The following is a 19,199-nucleotide window of genomic DNA, read 5'->3' as shown; positions in this document are numbered from 1 at the left end:
GTCAATTTAAAAGGATTTTTTCGGTTTTTCCAAGAGGTTGCCTGGGTTCAAAGTTTTTTGAACTTCCGTTGTTTAGTTTACGTTTTGCGTAATTTTTGCTAATTTTGATTAATTTTTGCTTAAAAATTGCTAAAAATTTAACAAAAATTATTAACTAAATTCTCATTTGTTTTACGTTTAATGATAACAGAGTGCAGCTGATTGAGGAAAACAAACTGTTAAGTTTATTATTTTTGCTAAGCTCTTGAGGATTTAGTATTTTCTTCCATAACAAAAGGCGTCAAATAATTCTATTTGGCACACTATGTCCAGTTTGAAGGATGAACACATTAAAAAACCACTCACACAACCTTTGTTTACTCAAAAAAGAACTATTTCTCTCTGTGGCTCCTATGAAAATTGTCTGGAGCCAACATTTTAGGGGTCTTTAATAGTGGTAATTCAAATCGATCTTCAAAAAAATTGCTACATTTACATTTGATTATTTAGGATTTTCATTTGCCAATAAAGATTATTACCCTTTTATTTCGAATACTTGTTTTTTTTTGCCACAGCTCAGTGATAGAAAGGTCGGTTTTAGTCTCATGGTGGATTTTTGCCATGAAAAAGGAGACAGAATTTACTTTGTGTCTGTCCTTTTTCAAAATCATTTTCTGTATTTCTTTTCATCCGAATTACAAGCAAGTCTGTTTCAGTTTAAACATTAAAGTTGAAAGATTTTTATGGATCGGCCAATGTATTTGTAAATGGTTTTTTTAAAAAAATTTTTTAATGAAGTCTTAATTTTGCCTGTATTTGATGTTCTTTATGAAGTCTCTTGCCTTGGTCTAATTAATCAAATGTCTAATTTTGTTGTGGAATGATTTATTGAAGAAACTATCGAACGCTCTCAGTTGATACATTATGTTTTTTCAGCCATATAATTTGATAAGTATCTGAAATTCACCATTTATTATTGATATATTGACGTTTTGGTCAAATTAGCTATTTTGTTAACATTTGTTTTTTAGTGGACAAAAAGCAACATCAAAGCCCATTTGGCCTAATTGTCATGACCAAACCCATCTATTGACAAGTCAAATTACCGTGCAATTGAAGTCCATAAACGAACAAGATAATTTGCGTAAAACTGTTTGTGAAAATTTTTTCTACCTGTATTTGTTGTATGTTGTGGTCTATTGATTCAGTGTCACTAATGACATCTCCATTTGGCTTTCTGAGCTTTAAAATTATTTTATTCATTGTTTTTGAGTTGAAAGCTTACGGTTGCTACAATTTATGTATTGAAAAACATATTTAAAAAAAAATGTTTTTATTCTGAGATCTCCCACTTTTAACCAAGTTTCTGCCATCTTCTGGCATGATATCAGCAAAAAAAAATTGTTTTGCGTTGATATCACGATTTGCCATTTTTCTTTCGCATTTGGACATTTTCCGTATTCGAGGCTCTCTTTTGTCGTTTTTTTCCGAGTGTCACATTAATTATCACGTGACACACAACGCATTAGTGGCTTTGAAAAAAAGCGCCCTTCATTTTATATACTATTTTTAAAGAAAAGATTATGATGTTATGGTCTTCGGCAATGATTCTTTGCAAAATTGATATCGACTTTATGTTAGAAAATTGGCATTAAATTTTAAGTTTTTTTGCTCAAAATAATTTTGGTCAGGGTGATACCCGGGAACAAGAATGGGCAAAAGAATTATTCATATTTGGAAAGTTAAGACCACTAGGTGCAATTGTAGACTCGGCTTCCAAACGGTGGATACTGCTTTAAATGCAGTACTTTTCGTTTCTAAGAGCCGCTTTACACTGCACAGAAAGATGCCTAATGCAAACAAAGGCAGAAAACAATCTAGATATTTTCCTGTAGTTTGTATGCATGTGACATCCTTTCGCCCTCTCTTGACATGAGTCCCATTCCACAGGTGGCAACTGGGGTCAAGTGTTCCACGTCACAGCTGCACGGTCTCAATAGTCGTGACAAGTCCATTACTGGCCTGTACAGCTCCAACAGAGCTATGTTGTTTATCGCCTTTATATTGTATTTCACACTAAATACAACAAAGATTTTAATTTTTGGTCGCTTGCGGCCAATTGAGTGTTGACTGATCCTGATTTTTTAATGAGATTTTAGACAGCTTAACAGAATGAAATTTTAGGCTAATTGCTTATTCTGATGAGATTATTATGCGTTCGAAGTGCTCATGATCAGACTATCCTGCGCTCGAAGTTGCCTCTGATCAGACCTAAGTGCGCTCGAAGAGGTTGTGATCAGACCCAATTTCGCTCGAATCCGCCTATGATCAGACTTTTCAGACCAAACTGACCTCTGATCAGACCATCTCCAGACCATTGTCCAGACTTTCCAGACCGGAGGAGTTCTGATCAGACCATCTCCAGACCATGGTCCAGACTGTAGTGCGCTCGAACTTCCATCCAGACCCTGTAATTTCGGTCTGGGAACACACGGGTGTGAGCTCGACTGGGTCTGATCATAAACCAATTTGGGTCTGGACCTCAACCTGGGTTCTAATTGAAAATTACCATTAATCATGCAGAGGACGCTTTTTTGTTCAATATTCCGGGACAATTCTGGATAGCTATCGAGAAAAATTGTACAAGGTTAACACAAGATGCTTTCTCAGGTCGAGGTGTCTTGACCAAAAATGACCTCTGATTAGACCGTATTCATGTGCACACCTGCGTATCGTGCGCTTGAATTACATGGTCTGAAAAAGTTTTCAGCAGGATAGTCTGATCAGAGGCGGGGTTTCCATATCACGATAGACTGAAGAGAGACGGTTTCTGACCAGCATTAAACCAGTTTTTCTGACAGTATCTCACACAACAAACAGTCATAGAACAAGAATCTTACAAGATAGCCATTCGTCTCACAAGATTTTCTGACCCGGAGATGATTTATCCGTTTATTTTATGAAACTCACATAGAGGGTGAGAACACTCGTCTAATGTAGAAAGTTTCCACCCCTCCGTCTGGTAAGTCGAAGTCTCCGACCTCAATATACAATCCCCACACTGTAGTTTCTCTCGGAACTAAAACATCATCGCGTAAACACAATTCATCAAACTGTCTTTGATTCAATCGTTGTTTAACTCATGGATTCAAACTGCCTCAAAGTGTCTGAATCTGCGCTGGGGTCAGAAAATTTTTTATATCCAATTAAGGTGTACTATTAAGGTCCCATTACAGACACAAGAATTAATAAGAAGCATGAAATTTTTTATCAGCGTTGTATCGTTTTGTATATGGCTGGGGCTTCGATCGTTTCAGTACCGCCTTCTCCTTTTTGTTGGAAAAATTTGCCGATAATGGTCATTTTGTGCACGGTAGCATTACCTTGTGGAAAAATAACTCCCTAAACTTGCATTTTTCTTTTTACTTTTTCAAATTTCCCAATAACCGACAGTGGACACTTAAAAAAAACATTTTCCATCGACCTGATCGTATTGTATTCCAAATTATAAGTGCGATTGCTTGTCCAAACTCAATAGAAATCCGTTTCATTTGGTGGAAAAAACAAACATTTCCGCTGCTGGAGATGAGCACTCTAGTTTCGTCAGTAAAAACATTATCCTGCAACAAAAAAGCCTTCCTGGGTAAATAAATACACCGTTTTAAAGACAAACACTTGCTTTTTTCATCAGTCTGACTTTTTTGCAGCATTTCTTGAAAAAATATATTTTTTGAGAATTTGCCTAACTCTAACTCTGAAAATTTTATAATAGCAGGTGAAAGTGTTATGAGTCACTGTTTTTTTTGCTCCAGTGAGGTTCTGAGATTTTTTGAAACATCGTTAACAAACTTTTCTTCGGACTTTTTGAATAATTTTTAGCGTCTTGCGATTCTTGGCCCAGTAACTGATAATTTTCAGGTAATGTTTTTCATGCAGGCTGTACACATGATCCTGATTTTAAATTGAGTTGTATTTGTGCTTTCGTGCACGAAAACCCGACATCTTGTCGCGTAACAATTTGTCAATCTGTGAAAGAACAAAGCGGTTTAACCATCTTTTCTGTTAAAGCGGAGAAAATAAGAATAAAAACTTCTAATTTCTACATTTTTATATTGCGTGGGCTCAAATTATGGTTATGATGCTTAAATCAAGCTTAAAAGCAGAAATAACCCTGTACTTATTTTTTTTGCTGCCATCGTATAATACCTGGGCAAAAAAGTGTATTTAAATTTAGTTTGTATTGAGCTGTCGCAATAATGTTCAGAGGTACTTTGAATTAAACTAACAGACTTGTAATTATGTTTATCACAACTGATGAGCTCAAAAATTGAAATTTCATGCGATTTAAGTTTAGTTGATAGAAAGTAACTGAATTAATAATTTTACAATCTTTTCGGAGAGAAAATGAGACTGTTTTGTTTTTAATGTTCCCACCGAATTCAGTTTCGCAAAGTTAAACTTCGTGCTCTTTTAGCACCAAGTTCTAACAGTCAATCAATCAAGTTGATGTTGTTCAAAATTGCTTATTAACTGTCGCAATCGAGAAACGTTTGTCGATTTGAACTGAAATGTTTTAAAATCTATCTTAAAGCTGCTTTAAGTAGAAAATAACAAGCAATTTTTTTGTCGAATATGGATTTTGTAATCTTCCTTTGTCGAATTTTGTGCTTCAAAGAAAAGCTTTTAGATGATGCTGTCGAAAATTGAGAGATCGCTCCTTTCAGTTTTTTATCGTAGAAAGAGACAAGGAGACTCGTTAATGTGCGTTCGCACATGATGTTCCGACCCGCGCTCATCTACATTTTTCCACATAACTGTCAACCAAATGAAGAGAAAATCAAAAATAGCTTTTTTGAATTTAAAAAAATATTGTTACGCAAACTATTAAGAGAATTAAATAATGCCGAGCGTCATTACAACGCTCAGGAGATCGGCCATTAGTAAAACTATTGGAAAAAAAACAAACAACAAAATGAGCAAAAACAAACACAATTTCTACGGAAAAAATTCAGCATCTAAACTTGAAAGCACCTATTAGCACCGTCAAAATACAATCAGATGAAACCTTAACTACACAAACTAAATTTTCTGTTAATAAAATTCAGATGGGACTCTATTATTGAAACTAGGCAAAAAGCCGACCAAAATAAAGAAATAGTTAGGCGAAACTCAAAAAATCAACCGAAATTATTTAAACCAAATATTTTCAAACGTCTTGATAACCATTAGCTTTTAACATACAAATTCTTGATAAAACTATTAAAAACTCAATAGCCAACACAAGGATCTGTCTTTGTTTAGAATAAGCCATAGAAACCAGCTAAAGATGAAGCAAAACTAAAAAGGTTACAAAAAATTTGCACAAAACACAAATTACTGAAGACATTAAAATCTTTCGCTGTTATCTGAATTTTATGGTTTTTTAAAATGTTAATTATACTAATTCAACTTAAATTATACAGAAAGATTCATTATGTTGGATTGGGCTTCATTCAAAAATCAATGGGATCTGGTATTACGCGAATGTGCTTACAGAAGAGAAAAGGAACACAAATATTGACCACCAACAAAATTTTCATTAAAACGTATATTGTCCAACAAACAAAACATCGGTTTCGACGTCAAACTGATACATACGCTAACATTTGAATTAAAGGGAAAAGGATGGGGCCTGCTGATGATGAGAAACATAACAAGAAAATTAAATTTTTTAAAAATTTTTGAAAAGAAATAATATCCTAAACTTTAAGGATAATTGCTGTAAACTTACTGCATTGGGAAATTTCATTTCTTCAACCATCAGTCGGACGCTTATGAGACGTCTCGGAATTTGACGACTACATAAAGAATAACAAACAGGCAAAAACAGCAAATTGAGAAAAAAAGTTTAGAAATGTGTCAAAGCCGTTTAAAAATGAAGCATTCAGTGAAAATTTTTCATTTTCAAATCGTTCTTTAACAACAATGGATTTTTTTTGTAACATTTTGACTCCACAACAACCAACAAAATTGAACAAAAATTTAGAAACCACAAAAACTTTGAAAAAAGCTGTAATATCAAAGCCATGAACTATAATTCTATAGTTTTCAACTGAAGTCAATAACTAATAAATTATGATAACTTACGCCTCTATGGGAACACAACAATATGTGTCATTCCTAAATCATCAAAAGGTCATCACAATAAAATGTATATCAATGGGAATGACCCAAATATGCAGGCAACAACCAAAAAAAATCAGTAGAAAAGTGCAAGAAGACAGTGTCGAGGACATTAAAACCATGCGTTTTTCTTGGAAAAAACTTATTTATGATCACTTGAACGTCTTCTCTATGCTAATGGAAACTCTCAATAATACTATAATGTGATAAGATTTCAATAGGAATCAGAAGTATGAAAAAACAACCAAAAATATTTAAAAAAATCGAAAAGTTGTATAATCGAAGTCATTAAGACAATAGTTAGAAGATAAAACCGCTAAGCAGATTAATTTTGGTTTAATTTTGGTCACAGTAAAGTACCGTAAAGCACAGTAAAGCATGGGACCTGTCGATAGTGAGACTGACATAAGCGTGCAGAAAAATCATCCTAATATGTTCTTTTCGAAAAATTCTGTCTAAAGTCTAAACAGCTATTAGCTGCGCACTCAAATTTCTACATCGGTTCACTTACTGCTACTTAGGAAGCCTTTTGCACTTTCAGTCAACGAAGCTCTGCTATAGGACTACAAAATTTTATTAAAATCCAAAAAGAAAGTCAAAATTTCAATAAAAATTACGAAGACTCAGAGTCGAAGCCATAAAAAGTGAGCAATTCCTTAAAAACGAATTATTTATTCAATGGGCGTCCTTTAACTGTAAATGAGGTTTCTCATGAACAGAACCTGGATTTGGAAAGCGACTGGTCTCCAAGTGACTTGAAAAAAAATCAAAGAAAAATTTCGAAATGGTTTTTAAAATATCAGCTCTCAAATAGAAATCGAGTTTTTTTTATAGTAAACTTCCCTATGAGACAAAAACTAGCCTTCTAATGGCCTTTCGCCTGTTAGAAACACAAAATTTTTTCATTGGTATTTTAAAATGTAATTTTGATTTAATATATTTCAAGAAAAATTCTTAATTTGAACAAAAATTATGCTAAAAGTGAACAAATCATGCTAAACATCTCTTGTTCACACAAACTTTAAACCTCGCTTACTCCTCGAAAAAAACGAAATTGAGAAAAATCTTTTCAATTCTGAACTCTACGTTGGACGAGATTTTCAGTAATATCACTCACATTTCTCTACAACGATCGGCCAAGAATGTCTGAACAAAAAAAAACCCATTTGAGTATATAGTCCCCCCCCCACGAGTGGCATCGGAACAAACATTCAGTTACAACATTTTGAAATTTTTAGTATCTGTTTGAACTTTTGCATTCTTCCGATTCTTTTATTTTTCTAATGAGACTTAAAATTCAAAATAATAATAATTGCTTTTTGGACCAGCTTGCTGCTTAAAAAACTTTAACGGCTTGCTGCTTAAAGATTTTTTGGTCGCTAAGCTGCAGTTGTTAATTGAGAGATTAACTTTTTTGTGTATCGGCTGAAATATTTGAATTATTACTCAAAAAAAAATTACTCATTCAAATTATTTCTATGAGATTATTATTTATTGTTCTGGTCTCATCTTCCCTCATACCCCCTATGAATGGAATAGATATTTATCGATTGGAACACGCCCCTTGTCAAGCAGCCCTGACGTAAATTCACCTTGTTTTTAAGTTGTATTGTGTTGGGGTTGTTTACTTTGACATTCTTCTGCATTTGTTCTAAATAATAAACTGCAAAAATGCCATTATTAATTTATTAGCCTAGATATCTGTTCCCTTACATAACTCGACGTTCAAAAATTTTGGTGATGAAAAAAATATCCCTACTTGATGCAAAAAAAAACATATCAAAAAGAATTTTTTTAAAGATTTTTGCGAAACGTACCAAGTGGCAAAAGCAATTGTTTCTTGGCGCGATGTGTATTTTCTTTGATCCATCTCTAGTGCATTACAAGATTAATTAATATTTTCTTTTGTTGACCCACCTGTATTTTTATCTATAAAGCTATTATTATTATTATATTACCCTACACTACCATTAATGATGTTAACTCTTGACATTGTTTTTTGGATAAATAAAGTGTTACTTTTTCATATAGAGCCAGCCTTTAAAGTTTTCAATTACCTTTGTAAAATTGCAAAAAAAAAGGTTTCAATAGATGATTATGATTTGATTGGGGAGCTACTCTTTAATTTCCAATCTAGTTTATCGTGTCTGACCTCCGATGCAAGAATCTGCTGTTAGAACAAAGAAGCGGTGAGCTATAGTCCCTCCACACACAAACTTCCCATGGTCGTATAGTCTCACATAAAAGGCTCTGTTTACAGAATCAACGCCGTTAACTATTGTCGAGATTTTGGACCGCTGGAGGCTAAATGGCTTTCCACTTTTTAGTGGCCCGCGAAAACGCACTACATTTGTTGCCAGAAGCCCAATTGAGGCAAAAATAAGGGCAAAGAAGTTCAGTTGCACAACTATATTTCTGTTCATCGTTTATGTTGGTCTTGAATTTACTTCAGATCTGTAATTAATCAATTCTATTGAGCCTTGAGCGATTTGATTGTTCTGTTAATTTACTCTCACTTCGTTCATTTCCTTGCTGGTGCCTTACAAAAGCAACGACGCATTCTCTTCAGCTCAAACGAGGCGGCCTCTGTCCTTGAAATGGGCAAATTGAGTGTGACGATGTTTACGATGTTTACACGATTACATGTATCGATAATTATTATACAAAATATTAAAATTCAATCAGCTGGTACTCAACCTGCAATCAATTTGAGACACAATAGAGCACATTGCGACTGCGGGGTCCTTTTTGAAAGGAATTAAGGAAAATTGATGTATAATTTTCTTTGCTTTGATGTGATTTTTCGTTGCTAAAATTTTCTTCTGTCTTCAAAATATGACTTTTAGATTAGGTTCCAGAGTTTGCAACCGCGATTAAAGATACTATGTTCAATTAAAGACGTTCTATTGTTAATATTTTCCAAATTAAGTTTTTTCACCTGATACATCTGTAGTTTCATAATGGAATAGCTGTTGTCTATAAATGCGAGTAACCTATTATTTACAAGTTTCCAAAATAAGAAAATTGTTTTGTTGTCTAGGAAGAGTCTGCTTTGAGTAAAAGCGGTTTTGCTTAATCGGGAGAATGCGTGATAAATTAATACATTGTTTTTATGCCACAGGACTTTTTTCTCAATATATTTTTTATCTCATCTTCATAAGATAGATAGAATTAGGCCTAGATAAACTCCAATGTAATTGAGTGAACGTTTGGCACTCAATATATGAGACTTATTCGTAAAACTGCTGCTTTAGTTTCTTTTATTAGATGTTTTTGCCGAAAATCATATTCTCTGTTTCAGCTTAATTAAGCGTGAGTGCTTGTTTTTCATATTGGTGAGTTACGTCCGTTAAAGAAACTTGAAGTAATTTACTTTTACTTGGTCTAATTCTTCATTTGTTTTTATCTTAAAACACTAAAGTATCATCTACGTACTGCACTAATGTCCAGTTTTTGGAGGTTCTATTTTAGACCATTGACATAGATGTTAAAATTTACGGGACCCAAGATGGTACCTTGAGGAACTCCCTTGTAAAATTTGATCCAAACAGATTCCGTGTTTTCTACTATTGTTTTCTGTTGGTGGTCAATGATAAAATTTAATATATTGGTTGGCGGGGGCTTTCACCGAATACTTCCAACTCCACGTTTTTGATTAAAATTTTTGCAACTTATCGAGTTCAACAACTTGACAAAATTTAAAAATGCGGTGCTTACGGAAATAAATGTCCATCAGGCATCAAAAATTATCTGTCCAGTATGCTATGGCGTCAATAGCCGAATACGTTGCGTTCTTGAAATATTTCTGTTGGTGTGGAGGTAGTCACATGTTTTATCCCTCAGAAATCTCTCAAAAATATTTGAAAATGCTACTGTGATAGAAAAAGCAGATAGTTTTCCGCTAAAAAAGGGTCACTTTTCGGTATATGAGAGTGAAATACGTTCTCTGAAATTCCGATGGGGTTACCTTCAAGCTTATAATTTGATTTAAAATATTGGTCAAGACATCCGCTCTTTTCTGACAGTTAATTAATTAATTGCGCATATAACTTCTTTCTTGTTAACAAAACGAAAACTCAATTTGTTCCTCTCTAAATTCTGTCAGTCGGGTTGTAGCTTTTCTTAGTTCCAAAGTAGCCCCGTAATTTCAAGACTCTTCAGTTAAGAAGGTCAGCGACAGCCTTGCTGTGTGTTCCATGTTTTTGCTGTCTGTTTTTATTACGCTGAATAGCTGAGAAAAAAGGAGTCGCTTTCTAAAAGTTAAAATTGCGACTGCTGTTCCTGGCCAAAGCCACAACGCGCGCGAAGCGCACCCATCCACCCGCCAGTCGGAAATTCATTTCGCTTTGTATTCTAATTCGCCTAATTGTCATAGCATAGCGTATTTGATTCTATTCAGTTTAACATAGTATGCACATACGTGGAAAGTTATTATATTCGTCTCTGATTGGTTAATGAATTTTTAGCTCAAATTCTGTTCAAAAATAACCCCCTCCTTTTGCAAAAAGGGGGGCAATTGTTGAAAAGATCCCAATGTTTAATAACGCTCATATGTTTTTTTTTTTGGAAAAAAGTATCGAAAGCTTTTATGTTGCTTTTTGTCTTCAAATATGCTGCTTGCATTTCATCTTGGAGTGTTTCTTGTTTGAGATTGATCTTTCTTCTCCAGTATGTTTTCAGTTTCAGCCTACTTGGGCTGTAAACGTTTTAAAGTAAAGAATTTTTTTTAAAAGGTATCCAAGAGTTGTATAAGTGGAAAATCTATTTCGCCCACATTTCAAAAATTTTCCCGTTATTTGTGCTTTAGGTCCCCTCTGAATCAGAGTGAAATACAATCTGATCACGAACGTGACAACTCAGCAAGATTAGCGAAAAAGAGTTCCAGCCCTTCGTTCCTCACAGCCCCAACTATCAATAACCTAGCCACCCCAAATGGGGCTGCGTGTTCTTCACGAATAAGACGCTGCAGTGACGCAGGAAGCATCTTCAGCGAAGAGATCACATACACTAGACACGGATCCATTGACAATGGCACATGCAGGATCAATAGTGTAGACGAAGGGGGCAAGTTGAAGAAAGTTCGGGCGATGCTGACCCGAAGGACTTCGAAGAGTTTCTCAAAAGAGAAGCGGGTCACAATGACCCTGTTCGCAATCAGTGTTCTCTATATCATCGCTAATTTGCCCTCAACCCTCATCGACTCAATTATGTGGTACCAACAGATGGTCAATGCCAAAAGCTGGTTAATACCCGAATTCGAGAAGTTTTCCTACTTGCTCTACTTGATCTACTTCGACCTCAACCCGTTTATATACTTTGCATCAAACTCCTTTTACAGGGCACAAGTTATAACCATGTTCAATAACCCGCTCAGTTTTCTTTGGGCTACGGAGGCATACAATAGACAAGTTAGCAGGGCCGGCAGTGCAGGTGTAGGAGGCAGACACTGAATATTGAACAAATTTTGCAGACAGATTCTTTGAATATGGTCAACAACTGCTTTGAAGTAAGTATTTCAGTTTCGTTCCTATTAAAATTTGGACAACTGCTACAAACAATCGATTAGCGCCTAATCAACTCCTTAAAATCCCCCATGCATGAGATATTTTCAACAGTATCTTCAGAATACAAACTTGTGCATAATTTCTCCTTCATTTCAATTGAATTGGTCGTAGAGTAGGCGCCGAATTGCGCCTACCTAGGTTGAGATCCAAACCGAATCCGTCTCTGAAAATTTTGATTAATTGTAGATTAAGATGTTTTTTAAGGAAAGTTGCGTAAGTTCATCTATTGAGACAAAAACGAGCTCCATCGGCATACTAAATTACTTATAAGAGTAATGCTTATGAAACTTAACCCCTAGTTTGAGAAAATAAATATATTAATATGCCAATAGAGCTCGTTTTCGACTCAACTGATGAACTTATGCAACTTTCCATAAAAACATCTTCATTTCTAGTTAATCAAAGTTCTCGCTAGAGCCTAATTTCTGTACATTAGTAAAAAGCACTGTAAAATAGTTAACGAGTGGACACTAGTTCAACAGCAGAGTTCCAAGACTGGGAAACCTAGTATCTTCTGCTGGACAATATTTGTCGAATCTTTCTTTGTGTAGAAAGCATTTTATCTCTCCCTTCATTAAAAGCTTCTTGAGTCTTAAAACTTTTCGCGTACTTTTATGGCACCTATTTTTTTCAGTCTCCGAGGTTTAAAAACCATGTTTTCCTATCCTTTTAAGCTTAAGTTTACCTAAGCAATCCATCAATTTATTGTGGAAAACAATGAAATTTTAAAAGATACTCAAAGTTTACACACTTGTTAAAGATCCCAGCTACAATCCAATTTAAAAATGTAATTTAAAAGCTCAGAGCCAGAAAAGGGCTAATTTCTAAAAAGAGTTGTCACTTAGACCGGCTTTTATCGGAAGCTAGAACGACTGCTGGTGAAACAACAGAGGCGAGAATGATTTAACCGAAGCACTCAACAAACGAAAAAGATTCAGATAACAAATCCTAACACCAAGTGAAAACATCAGACCGATGGTTGTTTCTATCAATCCTAGGCTGTCGTAAAGTAATTTTCAACGAGCAATCCAAATGATTCTCCCTGTGGTGAATATCAAGCATATCAGAGAACTGAAAAACAAAACTGAACTCTTTATCCAGCCAGAGGACTCAGTAACCAGAGAGTGCCTATTTTTGTCATCTAACCTCCAAGAAGCCTTTTTCAACGCAACTGTAAATGCTAGAAATACGCTCCCTAATCAAAAATCCTCGCCAAATTTTGTTACTGTTAACGTCCACCATATCATAAATTCAAGCAAGATGAAAGACGAGCTTTTGAATAACAACGCCATGGATGTAATCAAGGTAACAAGGATAACAAGCAGAATTACAGCCGACAAAGTTAATGAGAGTAATCACCAGCTCAAATTTTCAAGTCAGCGCTGCTCAAAAACATGGTCCTAAAATATGTTGGCTTTGTACATCTGCGAAGTACATGCTCGAAAACTGGAGTTGCTCATGGGCGACCTACCAGATCATGATAGCTGAAATCTCGAAGAAAATAAGTGGCAATTATTATTCAGCTATCACAAACAAAGTCTAGCCGCAGAGAAACCCACGTTCTCCTGCAAAACTTGCTATTCTAGTAGCAGAGTTCCTGAGCAAAACACGTATATTTTTCATTACCAGTGACCTAATTAATATTGTCTCCAATATGGCCTTGCGTATCTTCAACAAAAAACTTATTGACAAATAAATACACAAAAGCATCAAAAGCGCAATCATATTCCCTGAAATTACAGCATTATGAAATCATACATCAACCATCCAGATTTTGAGTCCATATGGATAGGCCACTAATAATGCAATGGCACTGCTGCGGGCTAATCAACAAAACACATGACTTGATCTTCTTTTTAACAGAAAATGGTATAGATATAGTGCGTGTGAACGAAACCAAGAAATGTCACCAGAGTTTATCCCCAGTAGTTACGTCGTGGCAACTGAAAGTTGTTCTAATAGACATCACGCATCTCTCATTAAATAAACACCAACACATTTTTAAAGCAAAAAACTTTTAAATGAGGAAGAAAGAGATAAGAACGGACGAAACCTCTTAATCTTCTAAGTATGAATTAGGCTGCCTCCAATTGAATACTTTTGTATCATTTCCGTCGACAAACCTCCGGCAATGCCCCTAGAGGTAGAGACATTTTTAAATGAAAGAACGCCAAATGTTTTTACATGTGGCAACTTCAATTCAACACATCAGGAACTAAATTTTTTGAATATTTCTGAAGACGGCTATAAACTTTTTAATCTAATTGACAAAGGTAATTTTACAAATTCCTAACAACGCTCAATTTACATAACAATCACCAAACTGGTTTTGCACCTTTGCGATGCTTAATTGGTTGAGCATTTCAACAATTTTTACTGTGTCCAATGATCTGGGAAGCAATCAACAATTACGACATTGAATTTTAGAAAAAACAAAATGTTTCACACAAAGTCGAAAACAAACTTTCAGGAGTTTGAAGAAATCACAAAAAAAGCTTTCATATCTTAAAACTTTTGGCCCCCACATTACCCAAGAAAGAATGATAATAGTCAACTCAGTGACACGGAGTGATATTTTACAACTCAGTGAGTTGTAAAAACAACTCATGAATCACTCGAAGATTTTTTCAGTAATACAAAACAGTTTTCATACAGTTTTTAGACATAAAATTTGAAAAAATTGAAATGAAGAAAGCGAAGCAAACTGCAAACCGCAACCAGAAATAAACATGAATCACTGAAAACAGAAATACATTAACTGCAGGGAAATAGAACAATTCATAAGAATAAGTGATCAGATAAAAGTAGCATAAAAAGTTCCAATTGAAAGTGACGAAGGCAGCCACGGATTTTGGGAAGTGATCAAAGGCCTAACCAATGAGATTTAGTCAAAACAGAAACTGCAGTCTGCCTAAATTCAGTTTATAAGGAACGCATTTCAGTCACAGAGAATGAATAGAGTGAAATATTTAAACAAATACCTGTATGAAACAATGCAGAGTCACACAACAGATTCACAAAAAGCTGATTAACATTGCAAAACAATTGACAATGAAGCCCAATCATTTAGACAAAAACTGTGAGAGTGAGCCACTCGGAATTGCTGTCACAGCAATATAATTTGGTCGCAGTAGAAGAGTTTGTTGTTCGTTAAAATCCTGCTCCAGGATACAGTCCATACTAGACTTAAAAAGCAGAAAAGCACAATGTACTTTCAACACGTGCAAAAGCACTCTCGATCATCTCATTTAACGCGAATTCCTTTTTTTCCACCACAAATCGGAGGCATAAGTAAATGATCAGAATACGTCAATATTGGGGCATATTAGGATCAAGCCCCATGGCACACCAGATTCCAATAATCATTCCCTCGCAGAACTGGGTTCAAAAACAACATAAAAAAAGAAGGATAAATGAACAACAATTACCAAATACATATAAAACAAATAACTTGTAAAATAAAAAAAACAGAGACAAAACAACAATTCGACGCATTGGCTTTATTTCTAAGCACTCCAAACATGCACAACAATAGCGCAATTTTCCAGCAAAGCTAACCAGGAAAGTTTAATTGACTAAGGTTCATTTCCAAGTCGCACCAAAAAGAATTTTTTTCTTTTTCTCCCATATATGGAAGTTTTTCTATCATTAGTACTGTGAAGTTAACTGCATAAAACAAAGGAAAACAGATACGACGACTAACAGGTGGCGCAAAATTCGTGCAACCTATTGGTCTGAAGTTCAACCCTCAGGTCTGCTTCACGAGCCTATCTTTTTTGTCCTCCTATTGGGTGTCAAGTCACAGCATCCTCTATGTTCAATCGAACTCGAATATACGTCCAGCCGCTTGCCGAAACAATTGTGGGCCTGAAACAACACTTCATTCTATCTCACTTCGGTTTTGACAATGTTCTTTTCCTCTTTTTTTTTATCAGTTTGGCCAGCCGCTGTCCAAGTTAAATAAGGGCCTGATCAATCATACCGTTAGCGATAATTATCAGCATACAAAATCTCCGTTGCCTTCCCTTGTTTCCTATTAATCATTTCTTTTACTAAATTCCGCTGATTTATCAAGAACATTCAAAATCTCCGTTGCATCACAAAAAAGTCTAATTATGTGCTACGGGTGGTTTGGTTCAGTGGTTTAATGGTTTATTGTGGATTACACTTCTTTTGCCGAATGTTGTACATAACTTGTATTGAATATATTTAATCAAATTTCTCTCAATTTTTTTAAATTTAGCGTCAAAACTTTTTGACGTGCCATAGTTTTTCTACTGGAGACAGCTAACATTAACTACCTGAAGTTGAATGGCACGAACATAAATTTGAAAACAAAAACCTGTCAAACTTCATCTTAGGGGGAAATGGTTTTTGGGTACAGCTAGAACAACGAAGCTAACTACCTGGGTTAAATAATAATAATTAAGTCCATTGAGGATAAATTATACGTGATCGTACAGCCTATTTATTACGGTACACATGGATCGTTTTTTACTATAAAGTTTCTTATTTCTTCCAATTTTAAGTAAAAGATTCTTTTGTTTCTTCTAACTACTAGACTTGATTGCAGCGACATCCCTTAAAATCATTTAGGAGCATTGTATAGCTACCATGGAAATTATATGGGAACAATAATTGATTACAGAGACTCCTGTTTGTCCTACTTTGATTTTCAGAAATTTTGTGAGATCTTCACTATGTGTAGAAAAAATGAGTTGGTTTGTTGCAATCAATAGTAAATTAAAATAGATCATTAGAAACAATTTCTAAGCTAGCTGATTGAAATATGGCAGGGGCCATTTCGCGTTCATAGAACTGAGTTTACTCAATGGCTCACGCTTGGAGGCTATTTTTTACGGAACGAAATCAGATCTCCATCTTTTGTTGCGCGCTCAACCGCATATACATTGAATTCAATTACGTAGATCTGACAGAATAACAAAAGCATTTTTTTGAATTTTTCAACAGAACAATTCTTGTGTGCAGTTTTAGAAAAATAATTGAGAAGCATTCTAGGTATGACTTTCAGCTTTTTTAAGTATGGAATCTTAATAATAACAAATGTTTCAGAATATACGTTTCAGCAACTATTTACTCATAATTTGGCACTTTTTGTAAATCTGATCGACAACAGAAAATTTTATTATATTGGAGCATCTGTAAAGAATCTTTATTGCAACTGTTTTAACTGCTACACCTCAGTTTGAACAGCTCTAATTTAACAAAGTGTTTTTTTCACGGTCACCATGTCTGACTTTATACGTGTGCTAAAACATGTAAACAAATCATATATGGAGTCATTAGTCGTCAATGTTGTGAATTGTTATACACACACTTGTATGGGTATCTCAGTACTTGGGTAGTTTACGCTTGCACAATTTTCAAATTGATTTTGAAACAGTAAAATGTACTTCAAAAATCGAATATTGTCAGCAAATATTTTTCTTTTGTATGTCAGATACCAGTAAAAAAACAAATCAGCCATTTGAAAATTTTGCCAATGTGCCTCAATTTGGTGTAAATAAAAATAGTTGCTGATGTTTTTATTCCTAATCAGTTTTGCGTGTTTTAGGACAAGTAGAACATAGAGATTTTCCTTGGAAACGTCTCAGAAATGGGGAACTACTTTTGTGGGAGGAAGAGAATGTGGCGGTAGCCTTGTCAAAGCAACAACATTGATTTATTGTGTTGATCCTTTTGCTAGCCTTTGTGTATGAAACTGAAGGGAAGTTAGACTACTTGAAGTTGGCTTATTTGGACTTTGTTGAGACGCCCCCACTTCGGCTTTAAATGTTAATTCCACCCAAATGAGTTTAAAATTACTGCTAAATGCAATAAACTACTTACCATTTGTTATAAATTTTATTTGTATGTAATAAACAGTAATAATGATGTTTCAATGGTTTATGTGTTGTCGTTTATGTTGCAAATCAATAAATACATTTCTCCACAAAGATTTCTTCTGGTAGCTTTTAAATTAGACTTTGGTGTAGCGGTATAATTTATCACAGATACAAACACGTATTGTAATAATCAAATAAATGCGATAATTCTGCTAAGTCTGAGAACAAATCGAGGGCTCAATAAGCTGGAAGTGCTATTGTGTTTTTATGTTTGAAACATGTAAAACATGAAAAGAAAAGAGCACCTTTTGTACGATAAAGTGAATAAAGTTTACGGTGTACAAAGCAGGTCATTTTAGACTAATTTGGCGCTCCGTAAATGACGTACAAAATTATTGGCTGCGGTTCAAATATTTTTGAAATTTTTGCGTCCTGGCGTTTTTGAAGCTTAATTCTGCTTGGTATCATCCTGTTAAAAAGGTCTAACCGGTGCTCAAACAACCCTACCTTCCTATATGACCCCTTTTGATTCGAGGTCGGTCTAAACCCAAACCGGTCGGTCTAAACCCAAACCCAAACCAGTAATAAAAGTACTGATTCGGAGCTATGATCATGCAACTTTTTACGCTTAGCAGTCGTGTGTTCGTCTTGGCTAAGACTTCCGATCTAAAAAATTTTGCAAAAATAAATTAATGTTGTATCTTTTAAGTCTATAAAATGTAAATTCAAATTTTTATAACCACACAACATTTACATTTTAGGAATCACCTTTTAAACATAGGAACAATTTGGTCAAAAACCCTCTACTTGTTTATTTGTTGCAACACGTTCATGTAATATGATCATTTCTATAAATAATTCCGTCCTAAATTTGTTTCTTGTTTTTCTTTCTATTTGTAGGTTGTTCCACTTTCCTGAGAAACCTATTACTGATCATCACTCCATTTAGGCTCACACATATTGATTTTAAAAAAAAAACGGAAAGTTCGGCAAATTTTTCTCTTCTCACATTTTCCCAAAATTTTGAGCAACGTTGTTTTCAGATACTTGACTGTTTTCTCTCTAATGATCTATTATATCAAAAAAATTGAGAAGAAATTTTTTTTATAAAGAAGAGCTCTGCAAAAAAAATCATCTCGTAATAGCAGATCACTTGCGCTATCAAAATGTTACTAATATGGCAAACTTTATTACCTTAATTTATTTGCCTATATAATCTCAGTAGTGATGAAGCTGGCAAGGATTGGTGAAAAATTGCACGAAAATTGAAATGTGATTGAAATAAGATTTTAACGGTATTAGATGTCTTCCTAAAATGAATTATCAAATAGCAGTCGCCAATTTTGTCAACATTTTGTTTAGTTGTGCGTCAAATTTCATTTTGTTGTCAACCATTATGTTCAGAAAACGACAACTGACTCAATTTGATGCTGATCTTTATTGGAAAAAAACAGTTACTTCGTTTTTATTTCTGTTCAATGTTAAAAAACTCTGTTGCATGTAACAATCAAGATTTTGAAAAATCTATCAGGTTTGATTTTCGTTAGAAGCTCCTGATGTGTTTTGGAGTGAGATATAATACTTGTGACATCTGCAAATTGTGAAACTTTTTTCTTTTTTCATATTTTTCGAGCAATCGTAAATAAAC

General features: G+C 34.6%; 2 protein-coding genes across 2 annotated transcripts in view; one reads left to right on the top strand and one right to left on the bottom strand.

Moving 5' to 3' along the window:
• Positions 1-17,646, top strand: part of LOC142349789 (uncharacterized) — a 146,534-nt gene extending 128,888 nt beyond the window's left edge. Inside the window, exons 4-5 of the mRNA XM_075401565.1 lie at positions 10,949-11,647; positions 17,281-17,646. Coding sequence (XP_075257680.1) covers positions 10,949-11,591 — 643 coding nt within the window. The 3' untranslated portion in view covers positions 11,592-11,647; positions 17,281-17,646. The remainder of the gene's footprint in view (positions 1-10,948; positions 11,648-17,280) is intronic.
• LOC142344242 (serine protease 38-like) lies at positions 1,857-8,566 on the bottom strand. Its single transcript, XM_075395803.1, has 3 exons — positions 8,294-8,566; positions 2,950-3,058; positions 1,857-2,055 (listed from the first exon to the last, which is right to left on the bottom strand). The coding sequence occupies exons 1-3, from the start codon at positions 8,562-8,564 to the stop codon at positions 1,857-1,859; spliced, it is 579 nt and encodes a 192-aa protein (XP_075251918.1). The 5' UTR covers positions 8,565-8,566.
• Positions 17,647-19,199: the final 1,553 nt, after the last annotated feature.

The sequence above is a fragment of the Convolutriloba macropyga genome, chromosome 1 (genome assembly GCF_964194025.1).
Source record: "Convolutriloba macropyga chromosome 1, txConMacr16.3, whole genome shotgun sequence".
Lineage (NCBI taxonomy): Eukaryota > Metazoa > Xenacoelomorpha > Acoela > Convolutidae > Convolutriloba > Convolutriloba macropyga.
This window is presented reverse-complemented; position numbering and strand designations above follow the sequence as displayed.

Coding starts and splice junctions, on each gene's coding strand:
- LOC142344242 (XM_075395803.1), bottom strand. CDS start 8,564: ATGAACAGAAATATAGTTGTGCAACTGAACTTCTTTGCCCTTATTTTT. Junction 3,059..8,293: donor AGCAGATTCTTGCATCGGAG/GTCAGACACGAT, acceptor ATGATGTTTTAG/TTCCGAGAGAAACTACAGTG. Junction 2,056..2,949: donor CGAGTGTTCTCACCCTCTAT/GTGAGTTTCATA, acceptor TGTTGTATTTAG/TGTGAAATACAATATAAAGG.